The sequence below is a fragment of the Ambystoma mexicanum genome, chromosome 11, assembly GCF_040938575.1.
Source record: "Ambystoma mexicanum isolate Mex_15411 chromosome 11, UKY_AmexF1_1, whole genome shotgun sequence".
NCBI lineage: Eukaryota > Metazoa > Chordata > Amphibia > Caudata > Ambystomatidae > Ambystoma > Ambystoma mexicanum.
This window is the reverse complement of record NC_090934.1, coordinates 1,099,721,113-1,099,739,241: the sequence shown is the minus strand read 5'-3', so window position 1 is coordinate 1,099,739,241 and position 18,129 is coordinate 1,099,721,113. Positions and strand designations below refer to the sequence as shown.

General features: G+C 48.2%; 1 protein-coding gene across 2 annotated transcripts in view; it reads right to left on the bottom strand.

The window, feature by feature from the left end:
* LOC138504147 (uncharacterized) overlaps positions 1-18,129 on the bottom strand; it is a 307,307-nt gene that overhangs the window by 108,342 nt on the left and 180,836 nt on the right. For both annotated transcript variants that reach the window (XM_069624391.1, XM_069624392.1), the window contains 3 exons: positions 17,396-17,500; positions 15,802-15,826; positions 15,672-15,709 (listed from right to left, as the gene is read on the bottom strand). In XM_069624391.1, the coding sequence (XP_069480492.1) occupies positions 15,672-15,709; positions 15,802-15,826; positions 17,396-17,500 (168 nt within the window). The remainder of the gene's footprint in view (positions 1-15,671; positions 15,710-15,801; positions 15,827-17,395; positions 17,501-18,129) is intronic.

Below are 18,129 nucleotides of genomic sequence, written 5' to 3'. Positions count from 1 at the left end.
TCTCGATACCCAGAAGTCGAGTTCATAGAGTCTGTAGCGTTTGAGAACGTGGTGGTGGCGCTGGAGAAGATCTTTGCCACCCATGGCCTACCCTCTGTGCTGTGCTCTGACAACGGGGCACCATTCCAGGGCGAGAGCTTTGCCGAGCTCATGAGGGAATATGGCATTCAACATCGGCGGGTCACCCCACTGTGGCTTTGGGCCAACGGGGAGGCCGAGCGCATGATGCGCACCCTCAACAAGGTATTCAGGATTGCCCATGGCAAGGGCGAGTGTTTGCAGAGGGCCCTATACGTTTTCCTGCGGGGATACCGGACCACACCTCACACGTCCACTGGTGTGGCCCCGGCGGAGGCGCTGTTCCAGAGGTGCCCGAGAGACGTCATACCGGAGGTGGGGGACAGGGACCCTGCCGTCATTGACAATGAACAGGTCGAAGAGGAAAGACGAATCAGGACACAGATGGAAAAGATCCGGAGGGGCCTCAGACCCCCACACATCGCACTGGGAGATGAGGTGCTAGTGAGGAATCGCCACCCACATGGAAAGCTATCCCTCACGTATGAACCCGTTCCCTTAGATGTCGTGGCGGTCAAGGGTTCTATGGTAACAGCCTCTGACGGGACATCGTCTGTCACCAGGAATGCCTCGTTCTTCAGGAGAATTGGCGACCCCAGGGTGGACAACCCGGACGACCGAGAGGGCGAAGGTGCCTTGGATGAAGGTGGGGGAGAAGGACCCGCGGTGGACTCTCCCGCTCGAGGCAGACCCGGTCAAGAGACACCGGCCAGGGACGCTGGCAGGAGGTACCCCCTGAGAACAGGGCGTGGGAAACCTGCCCGTCTCACAGACTATATTACGGACTGAGCTGGCATGGCTGACCGGGGTTAAGTGGTCAGGTCAAGACAGGTACCCGAGGGGGATCCAGGGTGGCTGTTAATAAATGGGTGTTCGTTTGGGGAACTGATAGAGTGGTGTGTTTATAAATGTGTGATAGTTTAGACACTCCTGTTTCCAATTTGTTGTTATGGAAAAGGAGGAGTGTGGCGTTGCCCTTTAAGGGTACGCACGCGACGGAGTGACGTGCACTCCGTCGCGTGCGCTGTTAAATAAACGGGGCGTTCCCGGTGACATCACAATCACCGGGGAGCCCACACTGGAAGCACTCCTGTCTCCGTGTCTCTCTGTCACGGGGGGTGGGGGGCTCACGGACGGCGGCAACCGGAGGCCGCCAACAGATATGGTGGCAGAGGACTTTTAATTTATCACCTTGGTAGGCTACAATGATGTGCCTTTGATGTTTACTGCTGGGCCGTCTGACCTCAGGAACCAAAGAGGCCTTCCTAGAACGTGCTGTCGCTGGACTCAGTGCTTGCAGCCAGACAGGGTAAATGTCAGCATGCGGTTTTCCTTTTGAAGCAGGCTTTTTCCTTTCATAAACTGTTAGGTGTTCAAATATGTGTCTTTGGTGTTCCGGAGCAGATTCCTCTATGACAGTGCTTGAATATGCGTGTTTGATGAGATACACGTGGTGAGGCGGCCATCATACGCGTCGTGCGAATGCTTTCATTGCGACATGCGCGTTTGTATTTCCTCTGTGACGGTGCAATTAGCCTTTACTTGTGCAGGCTTTCTCACCTTCCTGTGCCCATGGAGCAGCGTGATATGTGTCCTCCTGGAGTGTGGGCCTGTACGGAGCACAGCGGTCTGCGTCGCCACGCAGCAACTCGGGGAAGTTGGAAGTCTTCCCGTCGGTGTGAACCTCAAAAGGAAGCGCTGGATTTGAGACGCTTCCTCTTCGCCATTGTTCACTGTTTACCGGTAACATGCATATATTTCAATGCGCAGCAAAAATAAGACGGGAGGCAATAAAACTTGGAGCCAGACTGTGTAGCTGTCAACACTTTATTAATGAGGCGCAAACTGGCGCCCGGCGGGAAACCACGCCCACAACAAACACGTGGGTTATAGCCCACAAATATAGCAATGGAAAAAGGATGTTACACGTGGGTCGCAGCCCATGACCATAACAATCGAAACAGGACATTACAGAGGTTAGGTAGAAGAGAATGAACAGGCAAAGTATTATTGTCTTCATTATCTTGGAAGTAACCCAGCATACCTAACTAACCTGTCCCGCCATTGCCTGTCTCTATACTCCTCGAGACACTCAATCCCATATCTTCATATACCTTCTACCGCCTCCCCAAAACAATAGGCACCCTTGTGTTTCTGTCAGTCTGTCATCTATGTTTACACCCATCAGACATCACATGGTGTAGCAGTTCCTGTACAGCTCGGCCATTGTGCCGACTTCCAATCCAGTCCTCCTCAGGCGTGGGGCATCGGTCCTCCGCCCGTGACGTACACCCAGTCTCAATGAAAGTCCTATTAAGGTTGGATGAAACCAGCATATTCCAAACATGGCGGCTGGGGGACCGTCACCCAGTCTACCGAAGTGCACCAAAACTCAGCTGCAGCTGGTTCATTGAGGGAAATGGGGCGGTGACCACCCATTTGCCTCAATGGAGTTGCTCAGCCACACTCACCATGATGTCCATAAGTGTATGCAGTTTAACGTGGCCTGCCTCATTTATAAACAGTATGATGGATTTCATGCTGGTTAGAGCGGAGCCACGGCAGAGAAGCATCCATAAGCAGAAACCCCACTGCAAATGCGCACTTAGTATTTACAGCACATATGTGCAGGAGCGCCAAGGGCCACACATCTGATAAGAATGGTAAAATTGCAGCTCTAAAAGGCACGATAGGGCCTTAGCCTTGTCCCTTTCCCCGTCACTTGTGGGCTGGCCCCACCTCAGCCCGTGTTGGGACATGGCATAGCTATAGCTCTCAACGTTTTGTTACCCCATTGCGGGTGGAAACACCTGATTTTGCTTTTGGCGGGTGAAGCGACGTTCATTTATACGGAAGGGTAGAGAGATTGGCGGTGAGAGAGCTGCTTTCAGGGTGGGTGACACCCTCCAAAAGCGTGTGAGTTGAGCGGTATGGACATGGTGTGTGGGCTGGGTAGTAAACTGGGAAAATTGATTATCTACTGGGGATGTGGTAGGGTCAGATCACTCTGTCCCGCCCTTCGAAGCTGCTTCACCAGTTTGGAGGACGTGAACTGAAGAGCTATGTGAACCGGGAAGGTTAACTATGTTTTCTTTTTTTATAGGGAACGCTGCAGTTTGGAAGAGTGAATAGATAATTGATTTTGATTATTCTTCTCCTGTGAACTAAAGTGCTACTTTTGTGTGCAGTTTTCATCTAATCACTTATCCAATTGGTTTCAGTACCCAAGCATTCAATGTAAAGCCACTAGCTTCTCAGTGTTTGTTTTAATTGCATTCTCAAAAGAAATTGCATCCATCCTTGGCGGGAAGTACGATAATGCACAGCCACTTCACAGCCTCCAAATTCACCCCGCCTGCTGTGCCTACCTGCCTCCCACCCTTCATATTTTTACAATCAGGAATGATAGATTGCAGGTGAAGCTTATTTTTAGTTTGGGCTATTAGGTGGTGCCGAAAGCACTACCTTAAAAGCCAAAACTATTGTCATTAACATAAGAACTTCAAATGTGGGCTTTGAAAGTGGGTCTGTAATCCTTTTCCAATGGGGATGCTATTTGAGGAGGGATACACAGTTGTCATCCAACCCATTCCCTGCCCCTAAGCAATCTAATCCCTATGGCTAATCCCACCAATTCCTGCCCATCTCAGAACTCTTTGATTTTGAGTGACCTCTATCATGGAGGCAGCTATCTTGGATGACTGTTTCTAAGGAAGCTCTCTGTAAACAAGCCGGCCATCTTTGAATGGTAAATCTACCATGCATCTTCCTATTGGGTGGGAAACAAAGGGCAAAACTGTTGGCTTTGCCAATATTTTTTTATCATTAGAAACTGTCAGTATAATTACTTTACATAGCTTCAGTTTCCTTTACTTCAGCTGTTTATTTCCTTTCCAAGCAAAGTGAAATGTTACTGGTGTTTTCTGTGTTGTAAAACTCCTCAAAATTGCAGCCCCCCCAGATAACACACACAGTGACTGTCCCTCTCCTGGATCAAGGAGCAAAAAACAATAGCCGACCGCACCTTGCCATCTCGTGGGTGATGCATCCGTAATGCCTCATGGGGGACGCAGTCGTGCCTCTCCGTTGGTAAAATATGAATTGCTGACTGCTTAGCGCACAGCTAATTGCACGCCTAATTGATGGACACATGCCAACCGTAGAGTGGACCTGCGTGCACAGGGTCAGGGAGAACGCTAAGCTTCCGCTGTCCGGAGACAACTGGGGGTGCCTTCAAATGTGGCATCAAACCCCCTCCTCTCACCGACCTCGTAATCTTTGGGGATGTTGCATTTTTCTGCCTGTCGTTCTTACTGGATTCACGGCCGTGCCTAAACGTGCCTGCGTGCCGAAGACAGGTTAAACAGGCAAAATGCCAGCAGTCCAAGCCTGGCCGCCCGCACCAAATTTAAGACTGTGGTAATAGTGGCTCGGAGCCCAGGGCACTTGTCTGTGCAAAATGTCCCCTCCTCGATTGATGCCAGCATGAAGGAGCTGGGAATGACATTTAGGCATGGGGCATGCTGTGTGGGATGTGTGCTGGGGATGTGCCCTCACAGGCGAACACTGCAGGTCATATGGCTGTGAAATGCGAATCTCTTTTCTGGATCATCACCGCTGGCATTTTATTTTTGTTTGTCACTTACGAGTCACGTGACTATGCCTGCATAGAGACTGTCATTGGGTTTGTGTGAGTGTGTACTCTAGGTCACTTCCTTTTCTGTGTACATTTGTAACTTCGGGTTTAATTATACCTTTTTGTTCGTTTTTACCATGAAAAGGGTATTGGGAATCGATTACATATTTGGCAACAATATGAACTAGGATCGAGGACAACATACGGTACTATTAAGTGGTCATAGCACACTTCTGACCATTTATTTGATGGATTATTGGCGTACATGTTTTTGTAAAAAGATTGGAATAGAGAGTTCATGAAGAAGACGAGAGTGAGTCCCGACATGTTTCTAGTTAGTTAAATGATTGCATTGCCTTAACTGATTCCGGAATTTTATGGGTACAATGAAGTAAGGTTCTGTTCATCGTTCAGTTGAAAGGGCTTCCTATTTTTCTTCAGGTGAAACAATGAAGTTGCTTGGAGATAAACTTACAGTGGCCCACACTCAAGTGAACCAGTGGGTGGGTATCGTGCGGCGGTACTTGCACGAGGCTCTGAATTTTATTCACTACTGCTGTTGCCCATGAGAGAACTGGCGCAGAAGGTGCCGGCGGACTCCCTTCAAGCGCACTTCCGTTTCCGGAACTTTGCATCCCAGAGTCGTGAATAGTTCCGGAGGTTCTCAGTGAGGAGTCAACAGAGGTTTTAATCGCTTCCGAAAAGGCATGCCAGTTCTGATCCAGCAGATCCAGTTGTGGTGATGGGGGGGGGCCGCAGATGTCAGGCGGGCCCCTCCGGCGTATGGGCCCTGCGCGCTGCAACGCCGCGCAGGAACAGACCCGGAGACGTCTGATTGCTCCGGCGCTCCGGCTCCAACTGCCGGGCGCCGCCTTTATTTTCAACCGCGCATGCGCCGGCTTGTGAGGCCGCGCATGCGCACTCAGTGTGGTACGTGCTACGTACATAACATCCCTCCTTTTTTCCCTTAAACAACAAAACATTAAACATGGGGCCAACGTGGCTCAAACATTATATACTTAACAGACTTTCGTTGCTCAGGTCGCTGAGTCCATAATAAAGTCTTGGAACCTTTGTGGAGGGCGTCGCCCCTCTCTGCGGGGGTACCTGGGCGGTCCTCTTTCGACATTCTCTGGCTCCGCAGGGCCTCCGGGCGTGTCGACGTTCTCCGGTGGTTCTTCCGCCGCCTGCCTTTGGCCAGGGTCCGGTTCTTCTTCAGAGGTTGCAGGTCCTATGCGTTTGAAGAAAGACACATTTCTGGTCACTGTCCCGCGCGCGTTCGCCGCCGTGACCATGGACCCCTTGACGTGGGTAACTCCCATCGGGTGTGTTTCATATGTCATTGAGAGTTTCCCCTCTGGTTTCCTGTTCCGGACTAGGACGGTGTCTCCTACCGCTATCTCTTTTTCCGGCAGCCTCCGCCTCATTGTCTCCTTCTCGTTCCTCGCGGCCCTGTCCGCCGCCACTTGTGTGTCATCAATCACCCCTGGGCGTCGCTCTCCCGCTTCTGGTATCAACCCTGGAGCCACGGCCCACTCCCGTGCCCGGCTGCAACGCTGTGAGAAAGTCCGCCGCGTCACAGACTGACGACGCACCGGCGGCCATTTTTTTTTTTTTTTTCTCTTCCTCTTCGACCCGCGATCGTGGTTGCGGCCCAACAGGGTGCTCGTGCGCCACTCGCCGACGGCGTCGGCAGAGGGAATAAAAAAAAAAAAGGGACAAAACACAGGAAGTGAATTTTTGGAATGCCCACAGTCTTGCTGGCGCAAGGCTGTGGCACATAAGAAGAAAGAAGTGGATTTTGCTCCCACCACTACCACAAGGCCGCATCTACCACCTGTGAGTACCCAGCAGTAGAAATGGGTGACGGCGCAGACGATGAGGGCGCAGCAGCCCCGATTCCCCGCAGAGCCCGCAGCTCCCTGGCCCCCATGCCTGAGTTTGATGCCACTGGACCCCCTTCCAAGCTAGGACCGAAGTGGCTGTTGTGGGTCAAAAGACTGGACATGTTCTTTAGGGCAGCTGGAGTCAACGACGATGATGAAAAGATTGCGACCATGATCTATTCAGCAGGCGCAGAAGTCCACAAGATCTACGACTCCCTGACCATCCCCGTAGTCACTTACGACGCTGTCAAGCAGGCACTCAAGGACCACTTCTTACCCATGGCCAATGTGGACTTTGACAGATTCGTCATGGGCGCTGAAAAACAGTTAGATGATGAGTCCCTAGACAAATTCTGCGCCCGCCTGAGACACCTGGCGACCTCGTGCAGATGGGCCGACGAAGAGGAGATGGTCCGCAACCAACTACTGCAGGGGTGCAGCTCCAGTAAACTTCGGAGGCAAGTGTTGAGGGAGCCTGGCCTAACCCTCCAGCAAATTCTGGACCTGGGCAGAGCCCATGAACTGGCAGAGGCCAGAGGCGCGAAAATGGACGCTGCCTCGCGACCAGGACAAAACGAAGACGCTTTTGCAGTAGGACGGTCGGCTGCGAATAGGTCGAGATGGGCGCCGAGAAAACCCGACACTGCGTCCACGCCAAGCACCGCCACATCGTGCTCGAACTGTGGGTACGACCTCCCCCACAGCGGTGACTGCCCAGCCAAGTCAAGAACATGCGCCCGGTGCGGCATACCGGGTCACTTTGCCAGAACGTGCCGTGCGGCTGCCCCTGTCACAACGGCGAGAGGACCGGAGAGAGTGGGGCGAAGCAGTTCCCGCAGAGTGAGGGGCATCTCCTCCATTGATCAAGGCCTGCAGGACCTAGACCTCGCAGAAGAAGAAGAGGAGGAGGAGGAAGAAGTCTTCTTCATCTCCAGCATCGCGAGATGTTCCAGCACGAGACGCCAACCCAAGTGCACCGTCGACATCAAGGGCACTCCCATCCCATCCTCGTCGCCAGTGTGGTGATGGGGGGGGGCCGCAGATGTCAGGCGGGCCCCTCCGGCGTATGGGCCCTGCGCGCTGCAACGCCGCGCAGGAACAGACCCGGAGACGTCTGATTGCTCCGGCGCTCCGGCTCCAACTGCCGGGCGCCGCCTTTATTTTCAACCGCGCATGCGCCGGCTTGTGAGGCCGCGCATGCGCACTCAGTGTGGTACGTGCTACGTACATAACACCAGTAATCAATATTTCTTTGTTTTGGGAAGTGTTTTTAGTAGGGTGCAATGTCAGGTGTCAATTTGGCCCATGTCACTTAGTTGCACCTTTACCCAGCTCTGGCAGTTCGAATACTGGGGCTTTGTTTCGTTTTTTTCCACTATATGCGCCTACACATCCCATCGTGCAGTTGGCTGTTTGGGCAAGTGGCAGGACCGCATACACGTGACCCATTACTAATCAGCCCTTTAGAACATTTTGTGCACAGTATTAGGCTGATTTTGCACTTAATACACTTGAATACCTATTGTTTTACCACAGTGATGCATACAATTAAAATGGATCCTTCTTAAACTAGATCTACTGGCAACCTAACCCAAGTTAATCTAATGCACAATGTTGTTAAAAGCCAGAATGTAACTTACTATGATATGAAACTACAAAGAAATGAAATGTAGTATTGGTTAGCCTTATTCCAGGGGCTTGATAATTCACCCTCTTCTCTATGCACTCCTTGCATTACATAGCAGCTTTACACGAGTTTTTGATTTTAAGTTTGTTTTTGATCAGCCACGTGCCATATGTTGGAGTTCAACTGCCTCAGATTACAATTGACCATTTCTGCTAATTACTGTTACTCCTGGGATCTTTTTGAGCTACCTCTGTCATGCAGCAACATCAACCTTTATGATGTATATCGCCTGCCAGTGTTATTTCTAGGCACCATTCAAAGAGTGAACAGCATTGTTGTTCATGTAGAGGAGCAGTTGGTGTAATCAAAATGCCTTAACCAAGTTTTCTTTCAGTCACTAGATGTATAAGTAATATGTGTCCTCAAATGTGTTCTTTGCACTGAGGTCCTGTTAAGTTCTCATTACAGTTGATGCCTGTTCATATTTGTGTACTTACTTTTGCTAGCCAGGATAGATGTCTGGGTTTCGCGAATGCCGCCGACTGAGCACAGAATGTAATCTATAGGTCACATGTTTGAATCCCATTGAGGTGGAATCAGGATTTCATCCATCTGTGATTGATCAGGATTAGGATAATAAAGTTTCGGGATATTTTATTTCTTTGTAGTGGTGCAGGCGCAGCGGCACACACTCTTTTGGTTGCTAGCTTATCTTGCAGCCAAGCCGAGCCCAGAATTGATTATTTGAAGTTGCGTGGGCTTCTGTTTTGGTGCATTTTGTTGCATCTCTTCGGATTGTGTGAACACTGTATGTAGGAGACAACACAGAGCTTGTAGGTGTTTGGTTATTTGCCGACCCACTGATTGACCATGTGTATAAGTATTAGACATTTGGCAGGCACTGCTATTAGATGCCCACAAAAGCCTGAACTATTGGCATTGCCAATGCTTGTTCTTGATGGCACCTATACAATATTCAGCCAGTGGTCAGTCGCATTGGAGAACGTTCAAGTTGCAAAGCATTTCAATGTGGACCCATGATTAACTTTTATAGAACGGCAATGGCAGCATTTCCCCCTGTACTAACCCTCCATCACACTCATGTGATTAAGTCATTGTTCAGAAACCAGCTGTGATGTAAAGTGATATTTGTATGACATGATGATTACAATTTCCAAATCCAGGAAAAAATACCATGTTCCTTTGTAACCGAGGCAAGTATTCATCCATTCTTATGATATGATATGACATTTATAACGCACCTATACATAGGTTTTTCAAGGCGCGACGAGGCAAGGGAGGAGGAAGAGAGGGAGGAAAGAGACAACGATCTTACTAGGCCAAGTGACATTGAGATCTCGCAAGTGCAGAGGGGGGAGGGGAAACGTGCCAGGGGAAAGGGGATGGGGCGGTGCTGTACACGGGAACAAAACAATAACAAGAAGTGCGGCCAGCAGGTGGCAGGTGCAGACAGCAGGTTTCCAAAATTGCAGGTAGGGTGACTGTAGGGTTACAGATACAGACCCAAGAGCAAGGGTTGCCAGGAGGCAGTGCGGGTGTGCAACTGGGTGGGCAGGGTCCTTGACATTCATATTGTACTGATGCTACCCCTTCTCTAAACCTTCCCCAACCTCAAGAGAGTTTTAACCCAGCTGTTAAATGTTGCCCCTGTGGTTCCTTGCACTGCCTGCCCAGACCAGCATGCTGCATCTGGACGATTGTATTTGGTACTCAAAGGAGGCTCACAGTGTGCCCTCATCCACTGCACAGACCACTAGACTGCATTAGTGTGCAATTCTATACACACGACATAGTTGCAGCCATTGCTGCACAAATACTCAGCATGGCTTCCTTGGGCTTCTTGTAATGTATGTAGAGAGGTGTGCAGGCAGGGGGGAACGAGGCCCGTGGCCACACCACCTGCATAGGCACATTTACTATTACAGAGCAATGCACAGAAACCAGATGTTTGTGCACATGATCTTCACACACTAACCAAATGCAGTGCTCTCCATAATCCCCCACAGGATTCTCAGAGGATTCTCAGAGATGCCATTGGCTCCCCAGGGTTAGGATTAATCAGTCCGATACCTCAGAACCAAGCACTTCTTGTGACCCTGTCACCTGATCGACACTGGGGCAGAGCTGTGGCAGTGATGGCCACTTTGTGACACCAGCATGCTGAATTTCACTTAAAGTGACAATGCAAACATATATACGATGGGAATCAGCACCATAAACATAAATTACAGGGGCAGTGACACCAGCCTCAGTAAAGTGTATTACAGTGGCAAGGATGACATCTAGTGTGCACACCAGTATCATCAAAGTGTTTTACAATAAGAAGTATGCTATATATTGACACATGCATCATGATTATTTTAGTGCTGGCATATATTGTGAGTAATGAATAGGTTCTGTAAAATACTGCTGTTTTCTGTTGGTCATGTGGGGTATTGTACAAAAATGTTGCCCTCATTCGTGCGCCCCCGCAGTCACTGCAACTTTGGAGGCGCACAAAATGAGGTTGACGTTTACTGTGCCCAAGCAGAGCGGGGCTTGCGGCGGTGGCCCACCGCTCTTCCTGGGCACAGTAATGGGGGGCGGGGGTGTCCCCCGCTTACCATTTCGGAAAGCGGGGGACACGTAAGAAAAAAGAAAAGAAAAAAAAGAAAATCACCCTGCACAGTCAGCTCCAACCCACGTTAGTGGGAGGAGCTGACAGCGCAGGGATCGCAGAGTGCGGGCGGCACACGCAGAAGTGTGCCGCCCTAAAGGTAAGTGGAGTGGGCAGTTATCCATATGATCATGATGACTGCACCGCGCTGCAACTGGCATCAGCATTTTGGCAGTCGCTTTTACGGGCGGCGCAGTTATCACATAGATCCATCACTTGGCATCTATTAAATATTTTTCATATGTTAACTAGACTAGTAATATTGTGTAAGTCGTTTAACCTATTTTTTTGGCAAAAAATTGCTGTAAAGTTGCACCATTCCAAATCCATATATTTAAAAAGTTCACAAGGCGATAAAGCCCCCAAAATCTCTATGAGTGTGTGTAAGCTGCCTTGCTGCACTTAGTCACACCCACAAATTAGTGGGAAATAGTTACGCCCCTGCACTGAAAAATCTCTCCAGCCTCCACTGCCAGAACTGCACCTGTCAGGGCGCATGCCCAGTTTACTGTTATTCTTAAGCAATGCCACAATTCAATAGTCCATAAGGGCAGCCCTCAACCAAAGTCCGCTAGGATTTAAAGGCAAAGTAATAAACACTCAAGCAAGGCACATATAGGGGTGGCAAAGGCATACATTGGCGAAAGTACCGGGTATAAACCCGCAAATCCATCCTGTCGTGTTCATTTGCCCTGCCCGGCACCCTCTTAGCTGACCATAGTGACATCATGTCATTTAAGAAGAAGAAGAGGAGGAGGGTGTCCACGCTGGCATTACTAACCACACTGTATCTGTAGGGACGTCAGACTGGGAGCTTCTATCACAGTTGTGACAACGCAACTGCGTCTGAACTTATTCCAGCTATAGGAAAATTACTATCAGTACTAGGCTTTTGGAAGGCGAAGAAAGAAAAACAAGAACTATGGAAAAGTTCCTTTTTTTATCTGGGAAATCGTGTTCTCCCAATGAACCGGCCGGTGAATATGTAAAATGAAGGGGTATCAATGGTTTTCCAGAATCCAACAGAGTGAGCACACGTGAAATAAACCAGTAAGCTTTGGCCAGTGTCTCCCCTTACACATGTTTTAAACTAATGGGTTGAAATGGTGCATTTCACAGCAAATATTTCTGGAAAATGGTTAACAATGTAGAATGTACAAGCAGGGCACACATGAGCCCCTCCAGTAGATGCCAGCCTAGTCATCAACAGTACAAAGGAACATGTTGTAACGTGTGTTGATGTTGTCTGTCTCCGAAATAAAATTAGGAGGCCTTTCCCCACAATACATGCCAGCATTCCCCCACTTTCAAGCAAGTTATCCCCAAGGTAGGTCATGAGGCTAGTATTCACAATACATGTCTCGGGAGGATAGCTCAGGGGCAACGTGCTCGCCATGGAAGCAAGACGACACGGAGAACCACAGGTTTGGGTCTGCGCTTAGAAACCTCTGGGTATTAAGCGCGTTATAAATAACCTATCATATCATATCATATAATTACAGCATTTACCCCTGCAAAACACATTTCCATGCCCCCCAGAAAAGGGCTCGTCTAAACGTTATGTGTTTGTGCTGTCCACCTTTCATGCTGCTAGTGCCCAAAATCAAATCCTGCAATCTCTCGTAAAATATGCCCACGCTGACCCCATCATGTCACTCGCAAGGGCCCACAAACTGAACATTTTGCCCAGATACTCACACACACGCATACACATATGTTCACAAACACATTCAGAAAAACACACATGCGCATTTCTTTTTTAAACATACCTGTTTTTGTGTGTGTCCAAAACCCAGAAATTGTAGTTATGTGACACATGGCATTGGCAAACTTGCTATCTCTTTAAACTCTATAGATGTATTCTTTAAGAGGAGCTCTATTGTATTATGCACTTTAATAATCTTGGTAGCAGACAGATCTTGTAATCGACGTGAGGTTTCTTTTAAATTTATTTAGACATGTCTCAACACTTTGCCAATTGAATAAACACTCGCCTAGGAAAGTCCCTGCTAACTACAGAAACAGTTGGAAACGTTGTACATCAGTAATTGCGACAGCTTTGTTAAGGTGCCTGCTAACATTTGCATTTTCTCCTGATTATGGTGGCCCTGAAGGTGAGCAGGTACCTTCAACAAAGGCTTGAAATGGGATGGGACAGCAGCAGCCATTAAGTTAAACAAGTGTGAAAACTGCTGCCCAGGACTGCAGAGGATGCGTGGACGGGACACTTACACCCAAGGCCCTCCAGATGAGGCAGTTGGGAAAAAGAAATCCCAATCCGTTGCAAGATATCCCCGTTTTCCGGCTCTGTGGAGAACTGTGGGAGTGTGGGGGAAGCTGCCCCCCTGCCCCCACAGTGGATACACTATGGAGTGATGTGCTGTGGGAGATCTGAGGGTGCACCAGAACTTTGTTCCTGCCAGTGTATACCGAAGCATAAAGCACATTGCAAAGGGGCTTTGATGACGAATGGCGCAGTAAGAAAAGAAAAACGTGTGTGTGTGTGGGGTAGGGAGCTAGGGGAGAGGAGGATACATATCTATATATATATATGTCTTTACACAGGAGAGGGTAGATCAAAAGGAGCTCTTACAGGCAGCATTCTAGAACCCTAGACCAAGCTTACACAGTAGTCTAGGCATTTACGGAATGGCTGATCTTATCCACACACATGCCGTTTTGCTCAATTATCAGGGACCTGCAAACTTGTTGTTTGTGTTCATGCGTATATAGGTCTATACACTGGGCAGGGTAGACTGCAGGAGCTCTTGTAGGCAGCATTCTACAACTCTAGACCCAGTTGACAGAGCAACCCGGGCATTTACAAATTGGCTGATCCTATCCACAGATGTCGTTTTGCACAATTTTCAGGGACTGAAAAGCTTCTTTGTGGTGCACATCCCCTGTTTACATTTGTCATCTGGTTTAGCATGAGACTGAGGAAGGGTAATGTAACATCGCTTTTTTGGTCACAGGTGGCACACAGAATCTGCCCAGTTTAGGAGCGAGTCTGGGGTAGTTCTGCTGCCTTCCCCAATATTTTCCTAGGACATCTTACTAACTGGAGTAAAAGTTGTAAATGTAAAAGCACAATTCTATCAACACCCCACATACCTCAGAGAGGTAGCCTAACAGCCTCTCTTCTCTTTCCTTTATTCTCTAGTGTAAATAGATGTTAATGGGTGAGGCAAAGCCATCCCTTTCTCCGGGAGACATCCTCTGGGGAACAGCTCACACCTTGTGCATATGCCAAACCCTAAAAGCCCCTCCTTACCCTTGGAAGGACAATCCTTAAACCTGGGTGAGTAAAGCATGGCTCTTTTGCCTGGTCCCATCATTTTGCTGTGCCACAAGTAAGGGAATATCCCTGAGACTGTTGGCTAGTAAAGGGCAGGGAGACTGAAAACTTGGGATTGCAGCATTATTAGAAAGTCCTTCATATCTCCCACTCCCAGAACCCAGTCTGTCACTACCAGTGCACTGCTCTTCACATTCCGCAGCTGTCAGTTTTTAGGCCAAGGTGCTGCGCACTTTCTGGAGGAATCCACATTCCACCTTCCATTTTCTGTGCTCCTCGTTTCATTGTGAAGAATCAGCTGTAGGATGGCACTCTGATATTTAAGGCCTAGAGTTTTGTCAAACCCTGGTGAATTGTTGCTGTTGGTGGTGAGGGAGGAGTGTAGAATTCATTTTGGACTGTGTGAGAAGAGTTTGGTACTTGGTGAAGACAGCAGGTTAGACCTCTGGGCAAAATGATCAGGGATTCTGACCCCTGCCCGACCAATGCCAGATGAATGCCTGACAAACATCTGGCACTGCCCTCCACGCAAAGGTCCCATCAGGCCATTGAGCAAAGCACCTAAGCATGTTAGAGTGAGATTTGAAGCATCACTCGGTCTACTAACCAACATGTTAGGAAGGTGAAATGTTTGACTGCCGTCCTTAACATTTTAAGCTGCCATTCCACCGAACCTTAAGTTCTTGCCTCCCATAAGCCTTTGCAGGTGATGGTAATGTCTGAGTTTCCACATTGCCCCCTTCCCTCAAATGCCTACTGGCAGATGCTTGTTTTGATCCTCGTGGGGTATAATGTATCTGTTTGAGATAGAGACGGAGAGAGGGAGAAAGAGGGAGGGGTTGGAACTGTGAGAAATAGGACATGTCTGCAAATGGCCACGGGCTAGGAGTGCAGAGTTGGAGGGTGATTTTCATTGTAAGTCCTACTCCTGCCTTCCACTGACTAACCGACTCCTGTCTAAGATTTCCTACTCCCTTGCACTACAACACAAACCCCTCACAGAAGGCCACCACAAGCCTAGTAATTAGCACAACAACACTAACCAAGCCACGACTAAGCTGTCCTCTGTAGCCTTGTGGCACTCTCCCAAATCAGCATCTAACCAGCCGTAAAGTGCTGTAATCTATCAAATCTTGGACTCTTCCCCTATGGATAACCTACTCCCTTGTTTCTTCTGCAAAATCCATTAACACCACATGTTTTGCACCTGCCTTTCCCACTGTCCCACTAATGAACCCTACGCCCCTTTTTTTCTTACAGAGCCAAGCGCAGGGAGGCCACCAAAAGGACAGGGGCTATTCAAGACCAGTTAAATCACATTACATTACTCATCTTTTCATTTTCATTTGGTGCAGGGCAATAAAGTGTGGGAGCCCAGCCAACTTAAAAACCCTGGGAGCACCAAAACACACCGGAATTCAGCAGCAAATGCCTCCAAATAGTACTGTTAATTATTTAGTGTTACTCACATTCATAATTCTCTGGAGTTCCATTCTGATCAGTGTTCCTAAAAGGTTCAAAGAAAAAGATGAGAATTCATAGGAACATCTTTCAGCAGAGTGAACAGGTCTAATAGCACAAGGTTTCTTATTACAATACCTTGAACTTTCGGCCACTATGTTCCCTGAAATAGAAGAAATATATAAAAACTGTTAGCAATGAAAGGGTGAGATGCTGTGCAATTTTGTGTAATGATTACACATACTTGTTAACTTTTCTCAAGTAATTTCTATTAGGTTTATGTGGAATGGCAAACGAAATCCAAACAAATATCGCTTTATCCATGAAACTCAGTCACACACTCAAACAAACTGCCCTCAAAAACCTTAATGAAAGTGTACTTCATTAATGCATAGATCTGCATTTCAACAGGCACAGGTCTCGTGTTAGTCCGAATAGACGTATTGCCTTCAGCCTAACTGGGCAAAAGATATTGCTTGAGGCCAAGTCAGCGAAAAGTAAACCTAGAAGTGAGTCTCTAAGAAAGTGCATGAGTGTGTCCATCGCTAGAATGTTCCAGATACTAGATAGCCACATAAAACCCGATCCTGCCTTACACTTTCCCCAAGAGGCTGTACGATTTTCTACCAGGTTCCACTGATTCACCGATAGCTCCCCACCGCTCATCTGCACTGTAATTGTAATTGTTTATTTGTATAGCGCTTACACACAAGTGAAGTTCTTCAAAGCGGGAAGGGAACACGGGATAACAGTCGTCAATTCTTAGGCCATGAAGATTCCGCAAAGACTAATAACAATAACTTGCATACTAAGCACAGAGGCATATCTACTAGTAAGTGCTTGTCAAAGGGTGAAGGGAGAAAACAAGAAAAGGGCGGGAGTGAACAAACAGATCATGAACAACATGAACTAATGAATTACAGTGCTGTTTTTTTGGTGAACAGTTTAGATTGCTTGGAAGTTGGTCATCCAATGCGCCTATGCATGAGTATTTTCAGCATGGCCAAAAATTGGGGGAGTGGGGTAGACACGACGGAGAATTGAACAGACAGACTTGCTGTTCCTAGAACATTCAAGGTTGAGTAAGTGTGCAGAAACAGGAAGTGCGAAGGAGGGGGAGGAAGAAGAGGGGGAAGGGCGCCCAGTCCAGCAAGGGCCAGGGTTAAGTGCAGAGTGGTTGCCCCAATCGTGGGGCATATTGCAGTAGCCCAGGGTCAAGTGCTGAGGCCCGGATGCAAGTGCAGGACTGGTGGGGCAGCCTGGGACCCGTGAGGTTGTGGATGTGCACCAGGCGACCAGTCAGCTGTTCAGGGGGGATGGGAAGGAGGGAGGGAAACAAGCAGAAAAGAGAGGGTTGGCAGGGGAGCGGGAGAGAGAAAGAGGAAGAGAAGAGGAACGTCTTGAGGAGTTTCCGGAACTTGAGGAGGTCCGGCTCACAACGATATTGCAGTAGTCCACGGACTACCAGTACCTCCATAACCAACAGGAACAGTGTCACGCCATTCAGTATTGTAATGCCAAACATCTTAATAACTGCAGACCTTATCTCCAACCAGAAATCATGAGGACTATGGCAATCCGACCAAAAGTGCATACATGTGCACCTGGCAAACGCTGCAACATCTGTCCGATTGATGGGGATCGAATGTATGTATATTTTAGGGGCTGTTGTACCATCTATATAATACCTGATGACATGTATCAGCATGCTGGACATAACCATTCTTTTTACCTTTTGATTTGCGCCTAATCCACAATAGCAGAAATATGATGAATCCAGTGATCAAAGCCAATATTCCTGCAGATATCACGTAAACAATCAGGTTGCTGGTATTGGCTAAAATAGAAGGTCAAAATAAATTACTTCACATATAGAAATAGCTTACGTTTTCTATGCAATCAAATGCTAATTATAGGTTTTCTGGCATTATTCATCATGTCATCCCATTTGCCTCTCACCAGTCAAGACTAGCCCTCTGGGAAGCACAAGCAATTGTCATCCAATGTGATGTCTGTCCATACAAAGGCAAGAAAAGAAGACCCCCTCATGATAACTTTGCCAGTCTGTAAAAAATGCTGGTAGTTCCAGTACCGGCATTTTATTTTTGGACCAGCAAAACACTAATTTGCCGGTGGGGGGCATGGATCTCCCGACAGGCCTGACCTGCTGTTAGATCTTGTCCCTACTGGCAAAGAAATGCCTGTATCACCAGCACCATCGGGCAAGCCCATCCCATATGGGACTCCGTCGAATGGGAATTTACCGTCATCTCCACTGCCCGTAACATCTCATTAATACTGGGATATCGGTTGTCAGAGACAGTAAGGCAGTTTCACTGGTATCCCGCCAGTAATACCGGCGAAACTGTAATGAGGGCCCAGTGCCGGTAAAATAATACTCTTTGCCCTTTGTGTCTTTAAATTGCCCATTCAAGTCAATTTATTGAGAAGCTAGCTAGGCCAGTC